The sequence below is a fragment of the Procambarus clarkii genome, chromosome 71 (genome assembly GCF_040958095.1).
Source record: "Procambarus clarkii isolate CNS0578487 chromosome 71, FALCON_Pclarkii_2.0, whole genome shotgun sequence".
In the NCBI taxonomy this organism is placed as follows: Eukaryota; Metazoa; Arthropoda; class Malacostraca; order Decapoda; family Cambaridae; genus Procambarus; species Procambarus clarkii.
In genome coordinates this window covers 13,037,122-13,062,913 of record NC_091220.1, presented here as the reverse complement: position 1 = coordinate 13,062,913, position 25,792 = coordinate 13,037,122, and the positions used below count along the sequence as shown (strand labels likewise).

General features: G+C 41.8%; 3 protein-coding genes across 10 annotated transcripts in view; 2 read left to right on the top strand and 1 right to left on the bottom strand.

Moving 5' to 3' along the window:
• The window catches only part of LOC123745491 (cytoplasmic polyadenylation element-binding protein 1), a 29,019-nt gene extending 21,301 nt beyond the window's left edge, over positions 1–7,718 (top strand). For all 6 annotated transcript variants that reach the window (XM_069312034.1, XM_069312035.1, XM_069312032.1 and 3 more), the window contains 3 exons: positions 1,534–1,699; positions 3,794–3,921; positions 5,923–7,718. In XM_069312034.1, the coding sequence (XP_069168135.1) occupies positions 1,534–1,699; positions 3,794–3,921; positions 5,923–6,132 (504 nt within the window). In that variant the 3' untranslated portion in view covers positions 6,133–7,718. The remainder of the gene's footprint in view (positions 1–1,533; positions 1,700–3,793; positions 3,922–5,922) is intronic.
• Positions 7,719–11,254: 3,536 nt separating this feature from the next.
• Positions 11,255–15,860, bottom strand: LOC123745660 (zinc finger protein 79). 3 transcript variants are annotated; one of them, XM_045726438.2, is made up of 2 exons: positions 15,796–15,860; positions 11,255–13,095 (listed from the first exon to the last, which is right to left on the bottom strand). In XM_045726438.2, exon 2 carries the CDS (start codon positions 12,311–12,313, stop codon positions 11,375–11,377), a length of 939 nt encoding a protein of 312 aa, XP_045582394.1. In that variant the 5' UTR covers positions 12,314–13,095; positions 15,796–15,860; the 3' UTR covers positions 11,255–11,374. The 3 variants fall into 3 exon arrangements, with proteins under 3 accessions (XP_045582394.1, XP_045582392.1, XP_045582393.1); XM_045726436.2 differs by lacking the exon at positions 15,796–15,860 and adding an exon at positions 15,487–15,695; XM_045726437.2 differs by lacking the exon at positions 15,796–15,860 and adding an exon at positions 15,360–15,499.
• LOC123745658 (esterase E4) overlaps positions 13,133–25,792 on the top strand; it is a 38,055-nt gene continuing 25,395 nt past the window's right edge. Inside the window, exons 1-3 of the mRNA XM_045726433.2 lie at positions 13,133–15,382; positions 16,063–16,381; positions 18,150–18,253. The gene's annotated coding sequence lies outside the window, so the exon portion shown is untranslated. The remainder of the gene's footprint in view (positions 15,383–16,062; positions 16,382–18,149; positions 18,254–25,792) is intronic.

The window sequence follows — 25,792 nt, the reverse complement described above, 5'->3', positions numbered from 1 at the left end:
AACATTTAATAATGCACATTTTTTCAGGTTGATATTAAATTTTGTTAAATTATAATCATTAGAGTATAATACACCATTCTTAGTTTTTTTTAGGACTTGATGGCTGACCTTAAAAGAAGGCATTGATGAACATAAAATTTGGGATATAAATGAACACAGTACATAGTTCATAAATTTGAGTGGTAGCAGTCAACTTGCCTTTATCTGTAGAAGGTATTGGGTTCAACGCGAGAAAAATATCTGCTCAAATTATTGAATTCCTTCCAGAAAGTTTTTATAAAAATGTAGTTTACAAGATATGTAAGCATTAGAACGATAAGAGGAAATAAAATAAATGCGTAGCACTTCATCTTTTACTGGTGTTTGCTGGACTGCCAGTACATAAAATGCATCATTGATTTGACAATTTACATTGGATTTGCCAATTTTCTATTAAATTGGCTGGTTATATAGTGCATATTAATACATTTACCATGGTTGTAAGGTAAATTTTAATTTTTCCAAACTACCCTACAAGAATTTTCTGAAAAATTAGCATCCAAATATATTTTTGAAAAGAATCGGAATTGATAATCTTATTGGCATAGACTTTTTAGTGGAATCGGTATCATTAAAAATTTTATTGTCCCATCGCTAGTTCATGTATTTAAAATCTTACTTGTATCCTGCATGTTACATCCTCTTGTCTATTTATATACTACATAACTAAAGGGGTGATAACCTGCATTTTAATTAAGGTAATTTAGTTAGGGATCATAAAAATATAAACGACACTTTTCCAGATACCTAAACTACATGCATCTTTGAATAGAGGGATTAAAAGAAAGACTAGGTCCATGCATTATGTTGATTTAAAATACATAAACACACATGACTGGTAAAACTTGTCATACGATGATTAACGTTGTTCTGTCGGAGAAATTGTGGTAAACTTCCCTTCACCCCCCCCCCCCCCCAATCCCTCAAAACAATGTGGGTACCTTGTGGCATGCACTCAGCCATGCATGCCTCCATACCTGCCTCATCTAGGCTTTTTCCCCACTGACTGAAGAAGATTTCATTCATATGTCGATAGACTCTTGCCTTCACCTTCGGGAACATTCCTGTAAAAATTAAGGCTAGGCAAAAAAAAATTACCTAACCCCTACATTTACCTGAGGACCACAAACACTAGTGGCCTCAATGAGGACAGGAAGCCGGCAGCTTATTCCACTACTGAACATAAATATTTTAATAAGTCCAAAATGGATCTGCTGGTGAAATAACTATAGACACGTGGACTTTATAATTGGACTTGCCTCATAATGATCCCTCTTTAAGCCTTGGTTCACCTAGCAGTAAAGTGAAAGCAAAATTGCCTGACACTTTTTCACTTGTGGGCATCAAACCCTGGATCCACAATAGTAGAAACCATAGACCCTACTATAATTTTTGGAAGATATAATGGAAAAATTTACATAGTATATGCTAATCAATATTGCAACGGTAGCCATTTTTGTGTTGGAAAATTAATTCATAGGTTCTAATTTTTAGGTACAAATTATTCCGTGGGTGATAAGTGACAGCAACTATGTCCGTTGCCCTTCATATCAGTTGGACCCTGCAAAAACTGTGTTTGTAGGGGCACTACATGGCATGTTAAGTGCAGAAGGTCTTGCCAACATCATGAATGATTTGTTTGGAGGCGTTGTTTATTCAGGTTAGTTTCCTTGAACCTTGTCATATAGTATGTTGACCTGGCAAAATACATGCTGTGTATCACTAATGATTTTGATTCTTCAAAGTATTTATGCATTTCCAATCGAGTTTAATATTCCGTAATTACTAAGTGGAATCTTGCAGCAATGAAACTTGTCATTCGGAAATTGGATGAAGGTGAGGGATTTATTAATTACTATTGTCGCAGGTTTACGATAAAGTGGTCAGTGTGGTTCATTGGCATCATAATACATTTTTTAAATTTATAAAATTGTATTACATTGATTTTGAAAATTATTTAATAACGTGATATTAGTTCGTGCATTTAGAATTTGACTTCATAAAATCCCAAAGTATTTTTAAATACTTAGTGCTATAGTAGATAGTAAAATATATAACAATTTAGGTGTTATAATGTTAATTAAATGTGGTCTGTTTTACTCTCCAATGAGGATTTTTTTTTTTTTTTTTTTTTTTTTTTTTTTTTTTTTTTTGGGGAGATGTATACAAGAGTTGTTACATTCTTGTACAGCCACTAGTACGCGTAGCGTTTCGGGCAAGTCCTTAATCCTATGGCCCCTGGAATACGATCCCCTGCCGCGAAGAATAATTTTTTCATCCAAGTACACATTTTACTGTTGCGTTAAACAGAGGCTACAGTTAAGGATTTGCGCCCAGTAAATCCAATTTGAGGACTGCCAGGGTTGTATCAAGTTTTGCAACAAATGTGGTGGCTAGCATAGAGCAGACAATGTTTTTGAAGCATAAATGGGCCACTGTAACATTCATCCTCAATAAATTTCTGCAGTACAGGTAGATTTGTTCTATTCATGCAACTGAACATCCTGGGTTCGAATTCCAGGTGGGACAGAAATGACTGCGCAAGTTTCCTATTGCCTAATGTCTGTTCAATAGCAGTAAATAGGGACCTAGGAGTTGGTAAAATGTTGTGCAGTTGCATCTTGTAGAGGGTCAGTAGTTCTTGGAAGGACCTTTAATATAGGCATAATATACACAATTACCCAAATGTAATTGCCCAAGTAGTTACAGGACGAGAGCTGCACTCGTATAACGATTTGAAATCATTGGTGGTTTTGGCATCCATCACCACACTTGTTCCCACTGTCTACCACTTTGTTTGCAAAAGTGAACTTTATCATTTTGGGGCAGCTTTGTTTCTGTACCTTAAATCTATGACTTGATGTTCTTTAAGTTCCATGTTTCAAGCATTCTTTATCTTTATAAATTGAATTGATTTTCATTAGTTTGTACAGTGTGATCACATGGCCCCTTTTTCTTCTATCATTTAGATTAGACACGTCTAACACCTCTAACCTCTCCTCATAGCTCTTGTTTCAGTTCCAGTAGCCATCTTGTTGCATATCCGTGTACCTTTTCCACTTGTGGTTCATGAGGTATGGACACCATGCAACTGCTGTTCCAGTTATGAATTCACTAAAGTTGTAAACAGTTTTAGCACTTGACCTTCCATGTATTTAAAAGAAATTCTAAAGTTGGAGAGCTCCTTGTCCATGGAAAAGAAGACCCAAGTCTAACAAACCTGGGCAAGTAAAACATGCCAAGCAGATGCAGAGTCTATGAACCACAAAGGCCAAAACCAGAACAGGCAGAGAAAAGCACCCATGGAATGGAAACCCTCAAGAGTTCCCAAGAGTAGGAGAGGTCACACAATTGCACCAAAACAAAGGAACATTTCCAAGACAGGGAAAAATGGAAACCTGCAAAGCTAAAGAAAGGCTGAAGTTGACCCAAAAGAGGGCCAGGTGCAAAGGCAGTAAAGGCCAGTGGCCACGGGAGAAATTGCAAAACTAGCCAAATGAAACGAAGGAAGCAGAAATTATTGGGGACATTGAATGAGACTCCTAAATATCATAATGTACCATCTATAAAGGCACTATTTTGTTTTCTTGGTGTCCATGCTTTTTTAAACTTGTTTTACTTTTTCTCCGTGTCAGTGATTATGTTCCCTTTAAGATTTATAAATCCTTGAAATCGATAAATGTGCTATTTGTGATAAGTGAATTATAAGCTGTATACTAAAGGTATTTTTCAAGATTTATAATTTTACTTACAGGTATTGATACAGACAAGCATAAATATCCAATTGGATCTGGCAGAGTAACTTTCAACAATGTGCAGTCTTACAGAAAGGCAGTTAGAGCAGCATTTATAGAAATCAAGACACCAAAATTTACAAAAAAGGCAAGTAGTCACTCTACAGTTTTTATAAACCAGCAGAATATGCATTCCTTTTACCCAGCAGTGTGGCAGATTTACCAAATGATCTTGTAGTTCAGTGGTCAGTAATGTGATCATACTGTGTCTTTAAACGGTTGTCAGGGTTTTTACACAAATGATGCTAATATAGGTTCTCAGTAGTACAGTTGGGTTCATTCTCCACTCCATTGGAAATCCCAGCGAGACAAATGGTTGGGCAAGTTTCCTTTCACCGCTGAGCTACCACATGCTCAACTTTACTAAAATTATAATTGGGTAAGGTTGGAAAAATCCCGGAAATGCCAAGTAGCCGAAAATAATTAACTTTTTTAAATATTGGACCCCTTCCCTTTCCAGCCCATTATCATGAGGAGGCTTGGGGGATAGCTGCTGGGGTATGATGCTCCATAGGATGGTCCTCTGTCCTCTTGAAGCCTTATGCTCCTGATGTTGTCTTCCATAAATTGTACTGGGTACCTTTTCCTCTTCCTGATGTTTCATTTTTCCTCTTCTCATTTCCAATTGTCATTTCCTGCAGACTTTTTGCCATTCTTGATTACTCTTTCAGACCCCTTCTGTTTTAACACAAGGGTGTTGGGAGGCGTACTCGCCCGTAAAACTGTGGTACCCGACATTTCGAACGAGGATGCTTTGTCAATTCTTGCCATCGTTGCAGAACCCGATCTCGACGGACTGATAGTTCTCAAGGTGGCGATTGCAGGGTGTATACTCACGATGCACCCCTGGGGAGGTGCCCGTCTTGTTGAGTGTCCTATACTCTTATTGTGGCTCCATGATGGGTATGGGGTGCCTATCTTGAGGTCATCTTGAGATGATCTTGGGGCTTAGCATCCCCGTGGCCCGATCCTCAACCAGGCCTCCTTTTTGTTACACATCCCCAGGAAGCAGCCCGTAGCAGCTGTCTAACTCCCAGGTACTTGTCTTTCTGCTAGGTAACAGGGGCATCAGGGTGAAAGAAACATTTTTGCCCATTTCTCCCCCTCCACCGGGGATTGAACTCGGAACTTCAGGACTACGAATCCAAAGGGCTGTCAACCCAGCTGTCAGGCGCATTCATGGATGAAATTATTACCTATTCGTTTTTATGCTGATGACTGACCTTTAAACTTAAACTTCCCAGGCTCGTGGGGTCGGCGACCAGGCCCGAGTCTAACTCTGATGGAAGGCCGGGTTCTGTAGCCCCCACTACATTGGGCCCAGACAAAGCTTCTTTGACCCTCCTGACTACCCCTCTTTTCCCCTTCCACCTTTGGTGGGGTTGAGCCCCAAGCTCCCAGTGATGATCACCTCATTACCTGGAGTGGGCCCTTCTCTCATTATGACAACTGCCTTTTACCCCCCCCCCCCCCCCCCCCTCGCTATCTTACTCGGGGGTGCTCGGCATTGTTCCCTCCTTCCACACTCGAACGGTTCCTTCCAGTTCTTCTTCGTTTCAAGCTTTGGTCCAGCTACATGGACTAAATATTTTGATCTTAACCATGTTATTAAACACATCTAGATTTCTCCCTGCATAAACTTTTGGTGGATTCGATAGTTACCTTTGTCACCTTTAACCCCACCTGTACAGGTGTCTCGTTGCAACTCCTTCTCGGAAGCAGCCGACGCTGGAGAACTGCAGTGTTGTCAGAGCTGTCTACCTGATGGTGGGCAAGTGTGTTTAATCACCACTTGGGCATTTTTGTGCAATAAGTTTTAATGAATGTTTGCACGAGACAGATTCATTATTCATTCCTTTTGGTAGTTAAACTGAACTGTCTCAGACTTGGGAGATTGCTGCATTAATATACTGTACTAAAATTAAAACCTGAAATTTTCTAGTACACAAGTATAGTTTTCTGCCCATGTACTTTAGAAATAACTAGTGAATTTTACAATCATTCGGGTTTAACTTGGGAGTATTGTATACCATTTTATATCTCCTTAAGGTAGTACTGTACTGTACTTCATTACAAATTCTTCTTTCAGGTGCAAGTAGATCCATACTTGGCTGACTCCCTCTGCCAGCTGTGTGGCATGCAACAGGGTCCATATTTTTGTCGTGATGAGAATTGCTTCAAGTATTTCTGTCGCTCGTGTTGGCAGTTGACTCACCCCGTTGATGCGCATGGAGGTCACAAGCCGATAATGAGAAATTCCAAGCTGCGTACTCAGACCACGCTCAACCGTGTAATTTAAGTGTGCTAACAAAAGCCTCTTAGTGTTTTGTTTTTCTACTAGAATTTTTTTTAGAAGATTTTGTAAATTGAATCTATACATTGTTCTATTAAGGTGGAGTTCTATATTGATTATATTAATTTTTGTACTTTAAAGTCACACAATGGATGTGCTTGTCTTTTGACAAGACTGATTTTAGTAACGTTATTTTTTTTTATGTGGATTTACGAAAGTTGCTTGATCTATTACTGTATCATTGGTCAAGATTGTAGTGTTGGTGTATGATCTATCTTCATGGTATTGTATTTGCCAATGAAATTTTCATAGTTTAATATTTAGATTCCATCAGCTTTTATATAGGCCAATTCTGAGTATTTTTATTACTGCATAAATGACATAAATGGTATCCCCAGCGTTTTAACATTTACATCATGCTTAAAGCTGTATGGAAAAAGCCTTTCTGGCTTGATAGATTTTTAAATTTGAAGCCTTAGAATTTTAGTGCAGTCCACCAGAGCACTGTTTTATTAATTTTCGGTTCTTATTTGTGCCTAGCACAAAACTGAAGGAAATTCAGCTATATATGATTTTACTTAATTTAGCGTCTGTGTGAACTTTTCGTTGGTCATGAGTTTGGGCAAAGTATTGTTTTGGGTAGGCAGCACAATTTGTCCCAAATTTTAATAAGGGATTTTCTCATTAGCCTTTATTTTAATGTGTGAATTCCATATGGAGGAAGTTTGAAGATTGAATGCTTCCAACCTCCAGTATTTACTTCACTGAAGAAAAAAGCTATATTAGGTGTATTGTGGTAATGGAGATGGGGCAGGCTGATAGTGTATAGGTGGCATTGATAATGTCTAGACTTTACAAATTTTTTTACACATTTTAGGGAATGATCTACTGAAACTGTGTGGGTGGTGGTTCAGTTGTATTTTAAGCACAAATCTTAATTTTGGACCATTGAGTGGAAATGCTTCTTTAAACTTGATGCCAACATTTTTACTTGTGTTGTGTGAGAGGATTATTATGATGATCATTTAAATTTTCTACTCAGATGGTCTTGTTTTAGCACAGTACTAACTTTTACTTGAATACTGATAACTTGTTATAAAATTGAAAATTTTGGCACCTGTCAAAATTAAAATGAAAGATTATATTTTTGTTGTTCCAGCAATACTTTCTTGCATTTTACTGATGAAAATTTGGGGGATTTTCTTACTTTAATTGTGCTTAGTGTTCTCTTTTTACTTGATGAAAGTCTTGAATTATAACGGATTTGATCAATTGAAATTGCAGATGTTCAAAACATAAATCTGTTTTTAATCTAGATGATTTATGTACCATGTTGAGTAACATGTAATTTTACAGGCTGATAATTCCGGTGACGACTTGGCATGTTTAAGGACGACTCTGTTTTGCATACAACTCGAGCATATTTTCCTAGAGAATAGCTTGGTCATTAGTTTTCATTTACTGTATGAAGGTACTCCTAGAGCATCTAATACTGAATTAATAGGATGTTTGTTTTACCATTAACATTGAATTTGTGAAGAATTTATTTTATTTTTGTTACTAGTTTTTTTTGGGAATATAATTTGCTATTATCATGTTTTTAAATAACCCCTTTTAATTGGGTATTGTGTGTTCCATTCTGCATCTTTTTTGACAACTTGGTTTAAAGTGTACAGTATACTAGCACAAGATGAAAGTTTAATAATCGATAATATTATCCATGACACTTCGTAGAAGAACCTACACGATATGTGTAAGACCCTACGCAGAAGTTATCTACATGGTAACACTGTAGCATGGTCAACGTAGATTTTGACCCAGGAACATGAGACAAAGGACATAAAAATAAAGAACAGTCAGGTAAAAAATAAAGAACAGTCAGGATACACTAATATGCCCTTGCCTGCATTTCTTGACTACCACCAGAGAAAATGACACCTAAAGCAACCATGTCGACAAAAATTAAAACCCCCAGAAACCCATTACCACAAAAGTGGTAGGGGAAAGGGGTGATCAATTTTTGTTGGGGCCTAACACAGCAGGGAGAACACCCTAGGTAAAGGAGTATTAACAGAGCTTTCAGATGGATTCAACTTAAGGGTCCTGTTACATGATAGAGTAAATGTGCAAACATTTGGAGAAATGTTTACAATGTATTAAAGCTTTACTTTCATCCAACACCCACACCACAAAGCCCAACAAGGGGAGGTAAAAACACTCCAGCAACCCCGGAGGTAACATGAGTACACATAGGTAACCAGTGAAGATTCAAATGGAAATTCAGGGACTGATAGGGATACCAACTCAAATCCTGCTTGACCAAAGTCAAGCAAGGCCCTGCTAGTTTAAACTAACCCATTCAATAAGACCCTACAGAACCTTCCATTTTTAACCCCCTTACTCTCCATCATAATGTGTTGCAACCCCCACTTTACCAAGCAGCTGCAGCTCCAGGGGAAGATTGACTTGCTTTCCAACTGTCCCTCTTGAATTCTTGAATAGGTTACTTTTGATATCGTTCACCTTGTGCGTTTGTTCTCGTATTGGCATCCTTGATATTTAGCGCCCTCTGATTATTCCGCACATTTGACAGTGCTACATAGCCTTCCCGGCTTGGTGCCTTTTGATATCTACTTCGTAGATTAAATTTTCAGATGGAGGTAAATGGACAATATGGACAATATGCAGGTTGCCATGCATAGCAAAAACATGTAGGGAATAGCACATGCCAGTGTAGTTTGCTTGTGCACGACCACAGCAGGTAGAATAAAGGGGCAGAAGCCGTCGACACCTGCCTGAAGGCAGCACACAAACCCTAGCCATGTTATCTGGAGAGCCAGTGCGAGTGCTAAATTAGCAAGCATTGTGTATAGTACTAAGCATAACTGTACTTGACTATAGTCACCGGTATATATGTTGCTGAATATTAAGTAGATACGCAATATACCAGATGCCAGTAAGAGAGAGACACTTAAGGTGAGAACTATCGGATCAAATTTGCCAAGGATTCTATAGACAAGTGATCCAGACATTTGGAAAACAAAAATGAGTCGTGCACCTAGAATGCCCTGGTTTTCAGGAATTAAATGGGAGAATGCAGTTCAGATAATAAAAAGCAGGGTGATGTTCCATTAAGTACCCATGAGTTAAGCATGTGTGGCAGATGAAGGCAAAGGGAAAAGTCAGTTTTAATGGTAGGAAAAGTGCAAATGGCTGCCTCAGCAGTGGTGTCTGCATGTTCCTTCAAGGTAATCAATGTGGCCTCGTAGCCTGGTGGATAGCACGCAGGACTCTTAATTCTGTGGCACGGGTTTGATTCCCGCACGAGGCAGAAACAAATGGGCAAAGTTTCTTTCACCCTGAATGCCCCTGTTACCTAGCAGTAAATAGGTACCCGGGAGTTAGTCAGCTGTCACGGGCTGCTTCCTGGGGGTGGAGGCCTGGTCGAGGACCGGGCCGCGGGGACACTAAAGCCCCGAAATCATCTCAAGATAACCTCGAGTAACACCAATATGGCTAGGAACTCTGCAGGTTTAATATGGATAGTATTGGATTCCAAGCTCAACATAAAGGGTTATTTAACTCCAGAGCCATGAGAGCATAGACAAAATGACACGGGAATATTGATGTCGAAAGTAGCTGTCAAAGAGCATACAAAATTGCATAAATTTCCATTGTGAAGATGCTAATCTCTGGAAGTAGAGCACATACAGGTTTGGTCAGGAAAGAAATAACCAACACTGTCGGCAGACTTTTGACCCCTTCTGCAAAAAGTGCAACGGAATGGGAGTGAAGAGATGAAGGAAAATTCATTTCATAACAGTAGATAGGTACTGTATAAGCCTTACCATGTGGGTCAAGACCTTGCAAAACCTTGCAAGGTCCATGGGGGCAAGATTGGAATGAGAGAGATTGTAATTGTGAACAGAAAAAAAGATTTCAAATAAATCATCCTTAACAGGAAGAGGAAGGTGGAGAGGGGGAATAGGGCTCTCCTGAGGGGTAAGTCAAAGCAGTTTCCACATTTAAATTTTGGGTGGGAGACAGACACTAAAGCCGAGGCATAACTCTGTATGGTATAGACTATAGAGCATTGAGATAACAAAGGGTCAAGGGAGAGGAATAAGCAGGGCAGCTATAATTGAGTTTAGACAGCACAATAGGAATGCAAACTCCTCTAAGGAAGTAAGAGAGAGACCAAATAAGGTAAGGGACTTGGATCATTCATCTCGGAGATGAGAAACACGGGGTGACCCAGAGAAATTGGCGTGAAAACAATTATCAAAAGAAGGCAACACGCCAAAAGACTACATAGCACCATCGGTGTTGCTGGATATTCAAATAGCACTAAATATCATTCAGGATGCCAGTAAATGGGTGCCAAAGACCATCCCCAAAAGTTCAACTATCATTATTGAAAAGGGGTTACCACCATGACAAATGGGGGATGACATGCCTCCAGTTAGTCATAGCACAAGTCTTGGTTGTAGAGAACTTTAAGCCATGATTGGTGACCCAGGATAACATGTTATCAATCTTAAGTTGTAGCTCATGTTGGAGAAAAGAGGAACTGTCACTGTGACAGCAGAGCAAGATTGTGAACATAAAAATAGTAGTGCTTGGAACACTACCTTCAGGAACACCTTCATATTGTTGAAAAAGTTAAATTGGTACCAAGCCTCACTTTAAATTAATGGCAAAGAGGAAGCTCTGAAGGTAGAGTAGCAGGCTGACAAAGGGCAAAAGAAAATAGTGGGGCTAAAATATTATATCTCCAGGTATTGTCAAACCTTTTTCAGATCAAAAAGAATAGTAAACAGCAGAGGTTTTCACAGCAAAAGCAGTATGAATGTATATCTCGGTCCACAATGCTGTGACACTTGCAAAAGCCAAATTGAGAGGGGAAGAGGCAGCAATGTTCTAAGAACCATATGAGATGTACCTAGTTTACCCATTACATCCATATAGATGTATCATAACCATACTTACATCACTTGCAGAAGGCTTGGTGATAACTAAAGGCAACTTACAATGAAACCGAGGATCAACATGACAACATATGACATACCACACTTCAATAGTTAATGATAGCCACGTCTTGAGGGCTAAAGGTCGAGTAAAATTAATGTTAATTAATTGGGCATTTTATTCTTTATATGAGCCCTTTCTGGGCTATCATAGGTATGATTTAACTATTACATCTGGGGGAAAAAAAAATTACATTGAAATTTTCTTGCTGGTACTGAACTCAACTACTCGAGATTTTTCTGAAGTCCTTTAGGTATTGAATATTACTATGGATTTTTCCTTGTATATGGCTTTGCAAATGGTTTACTAGATTAGTTTCATTAAAAAAACCCTTCAAGCACTTAGAACACTGATATGGATATTTTTTGCTATGAATTTTTATGTGACGAGCTAAAGCAGAATTTCTTGCAAAGCGTTTTGAACATACCAAACAATTAAATGATTTTTCTCCTGTGTGACTTTTTAAATGTTTAATTAAGTTTTCTTTTATTGGAAAGCATCTCAAACATACTGAACACCTAAATGGTTTTTCTCCTGTATGAGCTGTCATGTGTTTAACTAAAGAGTCTCGTTGTTTAAAGGCTTTCCAGCACTCTGAACACTCAAAAGGTTTCTCACCTGTATGTATTAGCATGTGCTTAACAAGAGCAGAATTTACAGTAAAACATTTTTGACAGACTGAACAATGATATGGTTTCTCTCCAGTATGAGTTCTCATGTGCGTTGTCAAGGAGCCAGTTTGCTTGAACCCTTTTTGACACACCGAACACTTGTATGGTTTCTCTCCTGTGTGAATTCTCTGATGTCTTTTTACACCAGATATATCACTGAAATGTTTTAGACACATTGAACACTGATAAGGCTTCTCCTGTGTATGAACTCTATTATGTTTTTTGAGATAAGAATTATATTTGAAGTCTTTAAAACACACGGGACATTTATATGGTTTTTCTGCAGTATGACTTATCATGTGATGTGTGAGGTTACCTTTTACTGCAAAACATTTTAGACACACCGTACATTGAAATGGCTTCTCACCTGTGTGAACTCTCTTGTGTTTTGATAGATTAGAACTAAATGAAAAACATTTCTGACACACTTCACATTGATATTGCCTCTGTTCCATGGTTACCTTTATATTTGCTTCAAACGCAGACATTTTTGAACATTTTTACAAAGAACATTGAATTTCTTTTCTCTGAACTACCATGTGTATTATTAAAGCTTTCTTATACTATCACCAAAATCTTATGTGTTCTAAAATTTATTTTACTCGCTAATTACTGGTATTTTTTCCAAATGGAAAACCATTAAAAAATTAACACTATTTTTAGACAAAACCCTGAAATGTATTTAGTCCTGCATGAAAGCTAGGATTTCTATAACTTTAATAAAAAATTATACATATTTTATATTTGTAAATTTTCTTTTAATAAGGCAGACATTATATATAATTTATACAGTATTAATATATACAGTATGTACATTCTATAACAATAAAGCTATTTTCTAATTAGTACCAAAGTAGATCTTTCAACTTCAAATTTTATTAGAAAATGAACAATATAACTTTATTTTAACCGACACTTATTATCATGCAAGGGTTAATTTGACTAGATTTGATACCTTATTGTCAGTACTGCTAATGAGTAGGCAACTTGTACTACTGTACAGCGAGTTATAATTCTGTGCATGACTGGTCAAGTGAAGCAAATTTAAACATACAGTACTAGTTTGGACCTTATGCAAAGAATTTGGAATGTTGAGATGAGCTCATAGATGTTAATGTTATTTATTTTTTTCTGAATGTAACATCCTTGAACTGACACAAGACACAACTGGCACTGACACAACTTGGACTTGATATTTGGCCATGAACTTCAGCTTGATGACACTCGAGTCTTAGCACTTTGCGTATATTCCTTCCAGTGTAAAGACAAGCTGTAAAAAAATAAGACATTGAACATTCAGAATTTTTTTTATATATGTTCTACTGCTAAAATATTAAGTGTGTTAGATGCTCTAAAATAGTTTCCGTCTGCAATGCATACTGTACAACACACAAGCTACTCTATATACTTCCAGCACTTGACATTATGCCTTCACTCCATTCTTTGTACTCACAATAGACATACATATGCAGGCACCAACATGCCAATACCCACACAACACCATGCACATCCACATGCCAGTACCCACCCTTACATGACAGTACCAACATTCACCTGCCAGTACCCACACCCGCATGTCAATACCAACAACAAAATTGGAAAGTGCAGTTGTATAGTGTCCATATCTCAAACACATTAATAAACTGAAAAAAGTGCAAGCAAATGTAACTAAATGGCTTCTGGAACCGAGAAACAAGAGTCACAAGGAGAGGCTAGAGGGGTCCTGTAAGTGGATTCTGAGAACGGGTACTGGAAATGGCTACTAGGAGTGTGCACTGAGAGTTTCCAAATCCCAGTACTGCACTCAGATATCTCGATTGATGGGTGGAGCGCGCACACTGAGAAAACTTGTTTATAGGTACAGTATAGCATAAGATTCCAAATTTGTGCATGGTAACTTGGGGTAGACAATGGAGGCCTTAATCCTCCAGTAACCATCTGCCATCCTGATAAATTCCCAGCATGCCCCACGGCTGTGGGTAGGGTTAGTTTGAAGGGAGCAACCATGGCCGATAAACATGCATCTAGCTCTGTCGCCTTGGGATTCGTGGTAGAAAAATCACTTACAGAGGATAAAATACATCATGTACTGTATGAACCAGATGTTGATAGCGATGAGGATCCAAGACCCAATAATGACCTTACACAATGATTGGATACCAGTGATATGAGCATAGAAGATAATGATACAGTGTCATGATTACACCACCCTGCTGCGTCCCAAATCAATACTACTGCTACAGTGCTCCATGTCCCCAGCTGTGCCATCTACCGTTCCTGTATACCCCGAATATATGGAAAATTATTACTTTTCCAAATTCGGTGATGTTCGTTTGAATACTAGTAGCATAGATGAAGCTAGTGGTAACAGCTTAAGTTTGCCGAGCCTCACTTGGGAACCAGGAATAAGGACACTCAAGAAAAGGGGCAACTGGACCATGCCAAAGACCAAACAGAGTTGCAGGTAAGACATTCAACCCAAAACTCCTGAAACAAGAGGAGTGGCTGAAGCCCAACTCCACCAAAGGCTTGTGGGAGAAAACACAGATGGCCCATGCATAGAATGCCTAGCAGATTTTTAAAAGGTAAACAATAGATAGATTTTATTATTTTAGTTGTTACTAATGATCATTACTGTACTGTATATTATAAACATTCAACACATGTTTAGACTGGTAAGACTCCCAAAAGCATGGGTGATATAACTGCTAACATAACCGTTTAACAATCGTTATTGAATTTTAATATCCTACAGAATATTAATTGACAAAAGGCATGCCACAGCATTGTTGTGCTAAGCTGTGATTAACATAATTCAGTTGTGCAATTTTGACCATTAAATATACAGTAGTTCATACCATAGTCTTGGCCCCCTATACCTTTTTTATTTTGTCATATTGTTTGAATTTTGCATACACAAACTTTGTGGAGAACCCACATCTTTGTAATTTAGACTGTTTTTTCCAACTATATATATATGCTGTACTCAAGTTGGAAAACCAACAACATGGCCAACATGCAAAAATAAGAAGCGACTACACTGAATATCACTAGAAAGTGTTGACTTCAATCTGGTGACCATGTACATTATGTTTATTTATTCATACTCTATAATGGTATGAATCGGGTAGGTTATAGGATAAATATGTGTTTTGTATGTTTATACAACTGTAACTAAGTGGCAAATGGATGAAGTACCCATGTGTGTGGAGACTGGTAACCAATGATCTGGCATGTACTAGAATTCAAGACACCGCCAGTTTTTAATTAATATATCTGGGGTTATTACATGTGGTGCAATGGTCAGTGCAGTCAAGCCACAACCGAAAGGGTCTGGTTTTAAGCATGTCCCAGCTATGTGTGGATACAAGTGACAGGATGAACAACCAACGGGTTTTCTTCCTATTGGGGAGTGTTGTACATGCTGCTAGTTTCGTTATGTCCACTCACAGGACGAGTGACGCTGCCCAATAAACTCGCCCCTCGGGGGCAAAATTAAGAAAAAATTATGTTGGTTGTAATGTAAATACCTACATTGAAGATATTTACTCTTCCAGGTGAGAGCAAATTCAAGCTTCTTTGCAGCTTGGCTTTACTAATTCCAGGTAAAGATGCCCATCCCACCCACTATGGTGAACGCGACGACAGACTTCAAACATACCATAGGTTCCGTACATGGGTTCCGTGGTAGGCTGGAGGCCTATGAAAGCCTGGCGGTCACACATGTGGTTACTGACCAAGCAACAAGTCAATTTGAGCCCTGAACATTGTCCCACAGGACTAAAATGTGGTACACGCTCGAGGTCTGTTACTTGGCCTCAGTTCTCGTCTTCCAAGACAATAGAATACCTGAACAACGGAACACGGTTGAAACACATAATCTTCTCTTTTCTTGGATAAATTGCTTATTTAAAATTAAACGATTGCATTAAAATAAATATATTTTAACAACGTGTTGACATTTACGTACCACTGGCTTTATTAAAGATGAACCTTTATGTAACAAATAAGCATCCATTGTGTCATGTTTTGTATATTTTTCAATCAAATTATCATATTATTATTATTATTAATATTATTACAGTATTAATATTATTGTTATTATTAATATTAATATTATTATTATTATTGTTATTATTATTATCAGTTTTATTATCATTGTTGTTGTTGTTATTGTTATTATTATTATTATTTTTACTTTTTATTATTATTATTATTTGTAGTTTTTATGTAACAGTTGTGTTAGTGAAGTAATGAGTTTGGAAGTATTGAAGGCGGTGGAGGTCACACACTCGTGCATGGTTCCTGCACTCCACACAACACCTCCTGCACCCTCCCTCCTCCTCCTCCTGCTGCTGCTGCTGCTGCCTGACATCAACAAACCACAGCGAGCTGGGTAGACGGGACACCACAAGCTCGGCTCTCGTCGTGTTATTATACCTGGGTAATTAGTATACCAGCAGGAAGCACGAGAGAGACAAGCGTCCGGCGCCATCATAACAAGAAGCCATCACCAGTACCAAGCTTCAGAGACGAGAGACGTTGTGTATGATCAGGTTGGCTTTCGGCCTTATTTTTTTTTATACAATAAAGAATGTAACGCCTCTTAATTCAGCTTCACCATACGCTACTCTTAGTTTCGTCACTTCTCTACTTCGCTTCTTCACTTCTGACTCCAGCTTTACTTTGCCCAGTTCATGCTTCTCCACACCCTGATGCAACCTCGCTTCTCCACACCCTGCTGCAACCTCGCTTCTCCACACCCTGCTGCAACCTTGCTTCTCCACACCCTGCTGCAACCTCGCTTCTCCACACCCTGCTGCAACCTCGCTTCTCCACACCCTGCTGCAACCTCGCTTCTCCACACCCTGCTGCAACCTCGCTTCTCCACACCCTGCTGCAACCTCGCTTCTCCACACCCTGCTGCAACCTCGCTTCTCCACACCCTGCTGCAACCTCGCTTCTCCACACCCTGCTGCAACCTCGCTTCTCCACAGGGTCCGTCTAATTACCACAAGCTACACAAGCTTCACAAAGCTTCCTGGCAATACGTTAGTAATGAATAAATATGATAGGCTAACCTAACCTAACCTTATCTAACCTAACCTTATCTAACCTAACCTTATCTAACCTAACCTTATCTAACCTAACCTTATCTAACCTAACCTTATCTAACCTTACCTTATCTAACCTTACCTTATCTAACCTTACCTTATCTAACCTTACCTTATCTAACCTTACCTTATCTAACCTTACCTTATCTAACCTTACCTTATCTAACCTTACCTTATCTAACCTTACCTTATCTAACCTTACCTAACCTAACCTACTCTAACCTACTCTAACCTAACCTAACCTAACCTAACCTACGCTTGGATCGTCGACTTGATTTGGCGTCACCAGCTCTTTATTTTCGTCTAATTTCTTTATTAAAAGATACTTTTTCAGATTAAAATTAATTTTTTTCGTGTTGTACATTCAGCACCAACATTATAATGAGTAAATATATCATATTTATTCATTACTAACGTATTGCCAGGAAGCTTTGTGAAGCTTGTGTAGCTTGTGGTAATTAGATGGACCGGCTTCTCCACACCCTGCTGTAACCTTGCTTCTCCACACACCCTGCTGCAACCTCGCTTCTCCACACGCTGCTGCAACCTCGCTTCTCCACACACGCTGCTGCACCCTCGCTTCTCCACACCCTGCTGCTACCTTGCCTCTCTACACCCTGCTGCAGCTTCATTTCCCCTCACCCAGCTTTACTTCCTCTTTAAGTTACACCTTGTATTGCTCCAGTCTTTCACCCCACCCCACTTACACTTCAGCTCGCCTTTCGCCTTCTCACCAATATGCAACAAAAGATGTTTATATAGTTAACAATCTTCCGAATGCTGTACAGTTTGTTGACCTATAATTAGCTTGAATAAGGTATGTAGCTGTATGTTTGCATCTTTTTTTTTTTTTTTTTTTTTTTTGCCAATAATGGTTTCTTATGATGTTAAGAGTGTTTTAATTTAGGTACTCTTTGGAAGGAGCTCAGGCTGACTAAACAAATCACCCAGGTTACTTTTGAATATGGGCATGTCATCATAAAGCTTCTCAATTAATAATGATATAAATAATAAGGATAATATTAAAGGGGAAGGAAATGCACAATTCACGTGCAAGTGTGTTAATACCAAATTTTTGGATGAAACTTGCATCCTCTGTCAAGGTGATGTAAACAATGTACTGAACAATATTCTAAGAACTTGTGTTTATATATCTGGCAGAGTACCCCACTTTGCATCCAGTATTTGACTTTATGATTATGCTCCCCAGGGACTCTCCAAGGGATGACGAAACTTCAGATGAATGCTCGGTAATCCTGATTTCTGTGAACTGTGGGCAGGGTATTGTGAGAACATTATCCCCCATATCACAAGGTATGTACTTGTAAGAGTTAATGAGATTAGTTAACTTCATTAAGAATAATTTTATGGTTAATGGGATTGACTTTACTAAAAATTTGTTGCCCTTTACTGTCCATAGCATCTATAATTATCTCTTTTATTAGGCATCTCTTAGATATTTGAGCAGTTATGTACAATTCTCTGACTGAAATTCCAACAATGGTTAGCAGTGGCATTATTCATATCAAATTTTGTTAATGCTCTTTTGTGTTCATTTACTCTTTCAGGAACCCATGACCAGTCTCTCCAACATTTTATAAATTATAATTGTTGCAATTTATCACATACCATTATCTACATTGTTCTTATTATTACCATTATCAATATTACCATTGCTTCCTCTGCCCCCATTTCTATTGCTACCTCTCTTTCCCCCCCCCCCCAGTTTCCATTGCTACCTCTGCACCCATTTCCAACACTACTTTTATTAACACAAGGTCTTCTGTTACTATCAAATCCCCAGGACCGGACAAAGTGTTTGCCAGGGTGCTTAAAGAATGCAAAGAGAACATTTGAGAACCATTGTCTACCATATTTAATAAATCATTAGTCAGGAAGGGTGCCAGAGTCGTGGAAGGTTGCTAATGTGGTGCCAATTTTTAAGGAGATAGATCACTTGCGTCAAACTATTGGCTAATTAGCCTAATGTCTATTGTGGGAAAGTTACTTGAATCAATAATTGCAAATAACATTCGTCTTCATCTTGAAAAATATAAATTAATAAATGATTCACAATATGGTTTTACAAATGGCCGTTTGTAGGTTAGGCCGTAGGTTAAACATATGAATGAGATTAGTTGGTTATAAACAGGAGCTGCTTCGTATGGGCCAATAGGCCTTCTGCAGTTACATTTATTATGTTCTTATGTTTTATTGTTAACACCAACAGCAACATTATTAACAATACCATCAGTCTCATCATTGTAACCCACACTTGTGTATTTGTGAAATTTATTTAAAGGAATTACACCAAGTCTTTCACACTCTTGAGTGCTTTAAGGTCTGAGTATGTGATTAAAACGAGACTTGCATCTCGACGTCTAATGAGGCTTCCTGTTATTTCAGTAGATTTCCAGACTAACTGATTTCAGTAGAAATCCAATTGGATGACTTATAAGTCACTGGTAGAGTATGTGACTGGCAATGCCAGGGTCATAAGTTCGTGCCAACTCATAGCCCTAGTGGATTTCCTCATTGATATATATCACGTTAGTGTGATTTCTGTGTGACTTTGAATATTTTAGCAGTAGAGGTAATTGAAAAGATTCTAATTGCTCAATGTCTTCTCATTTTTTGTTTTTCTGGGAGGAGCCCCCTTCAGCTCCCCAGAGCCATCCGGGTTGATATGAATATATTACACCCTGGCATCAGTCAAGCAAATGGAGTTGATATGAATCAACTGCAACATACATGCAGTTGATATGAGTATGTTCTAGGCCTACCGGGGACCATGAGCCAGAACTTAATCCCCCGCCCCAGAGAGGCACGAGGAGCAATGGTCTATAGAAACCCCTTGTGTAGCTGGAAGCATTCTGACTGCCATTGTCCAGGTCAGGCACTCAGAAAGGTGGGCACCCCTAACCAAACCCTATCTGGTTAAAAATTGCTGCCAAAAGCCGAATTATTGGACAGAACTTCCCAAACGAGCATGATGTCACAACCGTTGCCACTCCACCATCTTCGCTGCTTCCCCCCTTCCCCGGAAAGGGGAAGGATGAGCCCCAGACCCACCAGCTGGCTATCCACATCCCTAGTTCTGTGGCTGATGACCTGGCGATCATGCGATTCTGGCTCCAGACTTGTTTCAGTGCTGTGCCTTGTGGTGTGGTCCTGTCTGTTGGTGGTGTGCGAGCCAGGAGTATTTTCACCAGTACTCGGGCTGCATGCGCCTAGGGTTCTTCCCTAGGTGTCTTATAAGTTCTGCCCTTGTGGCTTGGGGGTTCTCTTCCACAAGTCACTCGGGATCTACCTTCGCCGTGGTCTTTTGCTGTATGGTGATTGCTGCTTTTGGAGTCAGCTGGGGTGTTTATGCATCCCTCTTTGCTTCTGGGTAGGAGGTAGCTTCATCACTGGTAAGGGCGCAAGGTACTGTACAGCTAGTTTTCACCATATAACAGCGGCCAGCTCTGTTCCGCCTGTGACGTACTCGTGCAGGTTTTTTTCTTTTCTTTTCTTTTTTTCTGCCTAGTGGAGGGTCTGCCCTTGGTGTTGTGGACCCTCGTCTAATTGTATTTTTGGTGGCCCTCCGTGAGGTTCCCGTGTGTGTACTCGTCACGGGGTTTCAGTTTTTAGCAGTTCATTTGGTAGTTTGGGGTGCCGGTTAGCAGTACCTTGCCTGGGCTTCCCTTAGCAGAGCATCTAAGAACCCTGTAAAACCCCATTGGGAACTCGGTGGTTCGATGGATGCATCTCCTGGGTCCCATCTCGCTTCGTGCGAGTTTGAAGGTTGCTCTGTCCCCTTGTCTCAGGGTGACAATCACCAGTTGTGCCTCAGTCATGCTGCATATTGAGTTGGTGACACCTTCGACCCGGAGTCCTGCGAGTGGTGTTGCTTGCATATACTATACTCCAGTTCACCCAATCTACTGATCTTCATATTCGGGTACAGGCAGCTTCTGTGTTGCATGCGTGTTTTAGGTTGCTGCAGTGTGCTAGGTTGGTTGCTCACCCGGATGCCCAGAAGCTGCCCTCTTTTGGTTATATGGACCTGGACTTTGGGGAGGGCAGTTTTAGTTGCCTCGACTCTGATTTTGTCCATGCCCCCTAGTCCTTCCCATCTGTTGTTCGTCCACTGTTGTCTGAGGGTTTCGGAGTCGGGGCAGGGTTTAATTAGTGGGGAGACTCGGGCAGTTTAGGGGGATGCCCCATCCGGTGTGGCGATGGAGGCATTTGTGCCCTTTCCTCCAGCTGGTGCATCTGGGTCTGACTAGTGGGTCCCCCTTCATTCCAGCTTTTCTGGTGGCTTCTGCCTTTTCTTTTGAGGCGGTGGGTTTGGAGGACGGCTCGGCTCGAGGCCCTGACGTTCCTGGGGTGGGGAGGGGCCTGACTTGGGGGAGGGCTTAGACCCCTCTTGGGTTTTGATACCCCTTCGAGTGGGGCTTGTTGCTGCAGGGAGCAGTGATTTCTTATTCTTCCCCCCCCCCCCTCCTTGAACAAATTTGATATGGAGTCGACCTTTCCACGGGGTTCGGTTCCGGGTTCCCTTGGGTACTTCAGTTCCTTCTGGAAGGAAGGAACCGGCCTCCCGGTTCGGATGTTTGGCCTCCTACACCACATGAGGATGTTCGGCCTCCCGCCTCATGAGGTGTGGGAGGCTATTGCGACTTGCCTCCTGCGCGACCCGGATTACGCCTCGATAATGGATCCTGCCTCTTTCGAGGTCGGTTCTTCCTTTCCTTACTGGGTCCATTACTAGGTTCTGGAGTCATCCTGGTTGGCAGACAGTCCTATCTTTTCATTGGGGGCATGGCATACATTCTGTCGGTCCGACACGCTTGAGTGGGGAGAGGCCCTTATGGTGGTTCTTAGGCCTGGCTCTTACATTTTCTGTGCCATTTTGCTTTTATTGTTGCAGAGTCTGTGGTGGTGCAGTATCTGCAAGTGGCTTCTTGGAGTTTTCATCCCATGTCTGACTTGTTGGTTCTCCGGGGGGGCTCGTATGGGTCTTCGCGGAGGGGTCATGTCAGGGCTCGGGGGTTTCGCCCATTGTGGTAAGCCAGTAGTGCCAGTTTCGGAGCCGGCGCAGCTTTCGGAACTGACAACAAATGGTCGGCGGGGGGTGGTGACTCTGCACATAGTTCGGGTTCGCGCAAGGGGTGTCTGCCCTTTCGCGGCTCGTCCCATTGACAGGGCAATGGGGGAAAAGCTTGCACTATGCTCCCACGCCTGGTCCCACGATTTGTGGCCGTTTCGCGTCATTTCTTGTAGCCTGCAGTGGTGTTGAGTGGCCCTTCCCCCTTCGTGAGGTTTGGGGCTGGCGGGACAGGCCTCCTCTCCTGCGCTCTGTCAGGTCATCTTGGAGTGGGTTCGCTTGGGCGTGGTCGAAACGTCTTCATCCTTCGGGTAGGTTTCCCGCCTATTTCCAGTTCTGAAATAGGACTGCGCGGACCTGCGGTTCATTCTGAACTTGTCCTGTCTGAGCCCCTGGGTCTAATGTTGCCCCTTCTTTTGGATGACTACTGTCATCCGGGCACTTGGATGGTGTCTCTGGCCCCTGGGATGCATATTGGCACGTCTTGATTCATCCGGGGTTCAGGGACTGGCTCGGTTTTGTTGTGGGGGCTTTAGGCTTACCGCTTTCATTGCCTTTCATTCAACTTGACTCTGGCACCTCGCATGTTCACACACCTTGCCCGGGTCGTGGTGGCCAGTCTGAGTTTCTTAGGGGTTCGGGTTCTGGCCTACCTCGATGACTGACTGGTGTGGGCTCCCAGCCAGTCCGCATGTCTGCTTGCCAATGATTTGGTTTTTTTCCTGCTCGCCAGGTTTGGGATCCTGGTGAACTGGCAGAAGTCCCATCTGGGACCCCTCTCAGGTTTGGTCTTGGCTGGGTCTTGTTTGGGACTCTAGACCACTTTCTTCTCTCTCTCCCTCCGGAGGCTCTGCTATTGCTGCGGTCCCGCCTTTGCCTGCTTCTGGGGGGCAGGGTCTCCCGAGTCACGAGACGGTTGCTCGAGGATCTGTATGGGAGTCTGAACTTTGCCATGATGGTCTACCCGTCGGGTTAGGTTTGGCTTCATAGGCTATTCTGGTTCCTTCGGGGGAACGTCCCTTCCACCTCTCTCGCGATCGCTGGGTTCAGCCTCCGGGTGCCTCTCATTGGCTGCTGTGTCACCGGCTTTTTCTTCGGGTTTTTCGGGGTTCAGTGCCTTGGTGCCTTCCTTGGCCCCTCGTTCGATGTGTTCCTGGTCACTTCGTCTCTTGGCTGGGGCTTTGTGACCAGGTCTCACCAGGCTGACCAGGGGCAGTGGAGTCCGTCCGTCCTGTGGGAGCACACTGCACCGTGCAGAAGTTTGCGGCTGTGTTGATGTTGCTTCAGAGGATTCAGGTCGCTCGCAGATCGACTATCCCGTTCCATTGGGACTGCTCCCCAGTAGTTCATTACCTGAACTGCGGGGGTCTGATGCGGTTCTTGGCTCTTTGTGGGGGGTAGAGGTTGCTACGGGTAACTCGTCTGCTGAGTTCTTGGGGTTTGGCTCTCTTGGCCGTTCACATCCGGTGGGTGTCCAATGTCCTGGCGGACGGCCTGTCTCGGTTCATTCCCCCTGTCCATGCCGACTCGTTCAGTTGGCTCTGCCGAATGTATGGGCTCCCGGAGGTTGATTTTTCCCGTTAGCGTGATTGCGGCGTCTCCTGTTATATGTGGCGCCCTTTCCCAACTATGAGGCTGTTGGGGTCGATGCCTTCAGGCAGGACTGGTTGAGGTGGGGTTACCTGTACCTCTTCCCTCCCTTCCCCTGGATCCGCTGTTACTCCAGGTCCTAGCTCGCTTGGAGAGTAGGGCCAACAGGAGTAGTCCTGTTGGCCCCTTGGTGGCCGGCCCAAGGCAAGCAGGCGCTGCTTGCTCTATGTCCAAACCTTGGGGTCTTCCTGTAGCTCCTCCTCTTTCAGCAGAATAGGCCAGTCCATTACATAGCTGGTTCGATCATCTCATCAAGTCTTCGTGTCTGATCTTCTGATGTGGGTCTATCACATTTGTATAGTGAGCAGGTGGCTTCGTTGATGGTGTCCCTCCTCCGTGCTTTGTCTCGGCAGCAGTGTGAAGTTTTCTGGCAGTCCTTTCGTTATTTCTTGTCCCGCCGTAGGTTTTCTTCTATTTCAGTTCGGGTCATTTTGCCCTTCACCGTCATCTTGTGCCGAATATTGTCGCCTCGTATCGTGCTGCACTGGCAGAGCCGCTTCATCTTAATTTCGTGGTTATTACTTCTGCTCCGTTCTGCAAGCTGTCTCGTGCGTTGTTTCACCTCTGGTCTACTAATGCACCGCCTGAGCCATCCTGGTTGGATCGGGTGCTCTCTCTTTCTCTCCTCGGTTTGTTGTCCCCCCTTCGGTTTAAGATTGTTTTGCGAAGTTTTTTTTCTTGTTGGCATTGGCTTCTGGAATCGGGTTGGGAAGCTTCATGCTCTTCTCCTGCACAGAGGTTTCTGCTCTTTTGATCCTGGTGGTAGGTTTGTTCGTTTGCAGCCATCTCCTCCTTTTCTGGTGAAGAATGAAACTACTGTTTTCCGGAGGGGTCCTTGGGTTGTTGTAGCTTGGTATGTTCGTCCGGGGGTGCATCATGTGTTGTCCGATTGTGGCTCTTTGCCGTTACCGGTGAGCCACGGCCTCGGTGCCAACCACGGCTTCCTGGCTAGCCTCCCTCCTTTCGGTTGGCGGTTTTCACGTTTTGACGTCCAGCCTCAGAACGTGGGGTGTGACCTCAGACCATTGCGGGGGTCTGGAACTTCCCCTTCCCCTCCTGGGGAGGGGGGAGCTGTGCAGATGGCGGTGCTGTGACGGTTGTGACATCATGCTCGATTGCTCATTTTTTGTTTGGGGAGTTCTGTCCAATACTGTAGTTGGGCTTTCGGTAAATTTTTTTAACCAGATAAGGTTTGTTTTGGGGTGCCTATCTTTCTGGGTGCCTGACCTGGTCAGTGGCAGATATAAAATGCTTCCAACCACACGGGGATTTCTATAGGCCATTGCTCCTCGTGCCTCTCTGAGGGGGGGGGGTCAGGTTCTGGCTCGTGGTTCCCATTAGGACTAGAACTCCATTTGCTTGACTGATGCCAGGGGTCTAATACATTCACATTCACATTCGTATCAGCCCAGATACCTTCGGGGAGCCTTCGGGTCTCGCCCAGAAAATGGCGTTTCATTAGTCAACTTTGTTTTTTGTTTTATGCAGTTCATCTTTACAGTTAAATTAGTTCCCATTGTAAGTAGTTAATACACACCAGGTGCCAATATTCCAGTGTCATCAAGTTGAAGTTCATGTCTTTAGTATTCCCCGTGGCGCAGCGGTAAAACACTTGCCCAGCGCTTCGTGAGCGATTTGGCCTGGGTTCATATCCTGGCTGGGGAGAGGATTAATTAGGTGCCAATCCTTAGCTGTACGCCTCTGTTCACCCAGCAGTGAATGGGTACCTGGTTCTTAACCAATTTGGCAGGTCGTATTCCAGGGAAAATTATGATTAAGGACCTGCCCGAAAGGCTATGCATGCTAGTGGCTTTACAAGAATGTAAGAACTTGTACAGTATATATAAATAAAAAATAAACAAATATCGAGTCCAAATTGTCAATGCCATGTTAAAGCATGTATTAAAATCTTTAAGCTTGTCTCTGCATTTAGGGTTGATCAATTTGTTCATTAACAGTGCTGTAGTAGTAGCAGCAGCCTGTAATGCAGTGAAATTAACCCACAAATGAGACGATGTATCATAATAAACAAATAAATTAAAATAAAATAATGTCATTGTTTAGGTTTTGCTTTTGACAGTTAATGCTGGTGTATATTAAAATTCTTATTT

What these genes read in the sequence shown, in the direction of transcription:
- LOC123745660 (XM_045726438.2), bottom strand. Translation starts at nt 12,313, where the DNA reads ATGTCTGCGTTTGAAGCAAATATAAAGGTAACCATGGAACAGAGGCAA.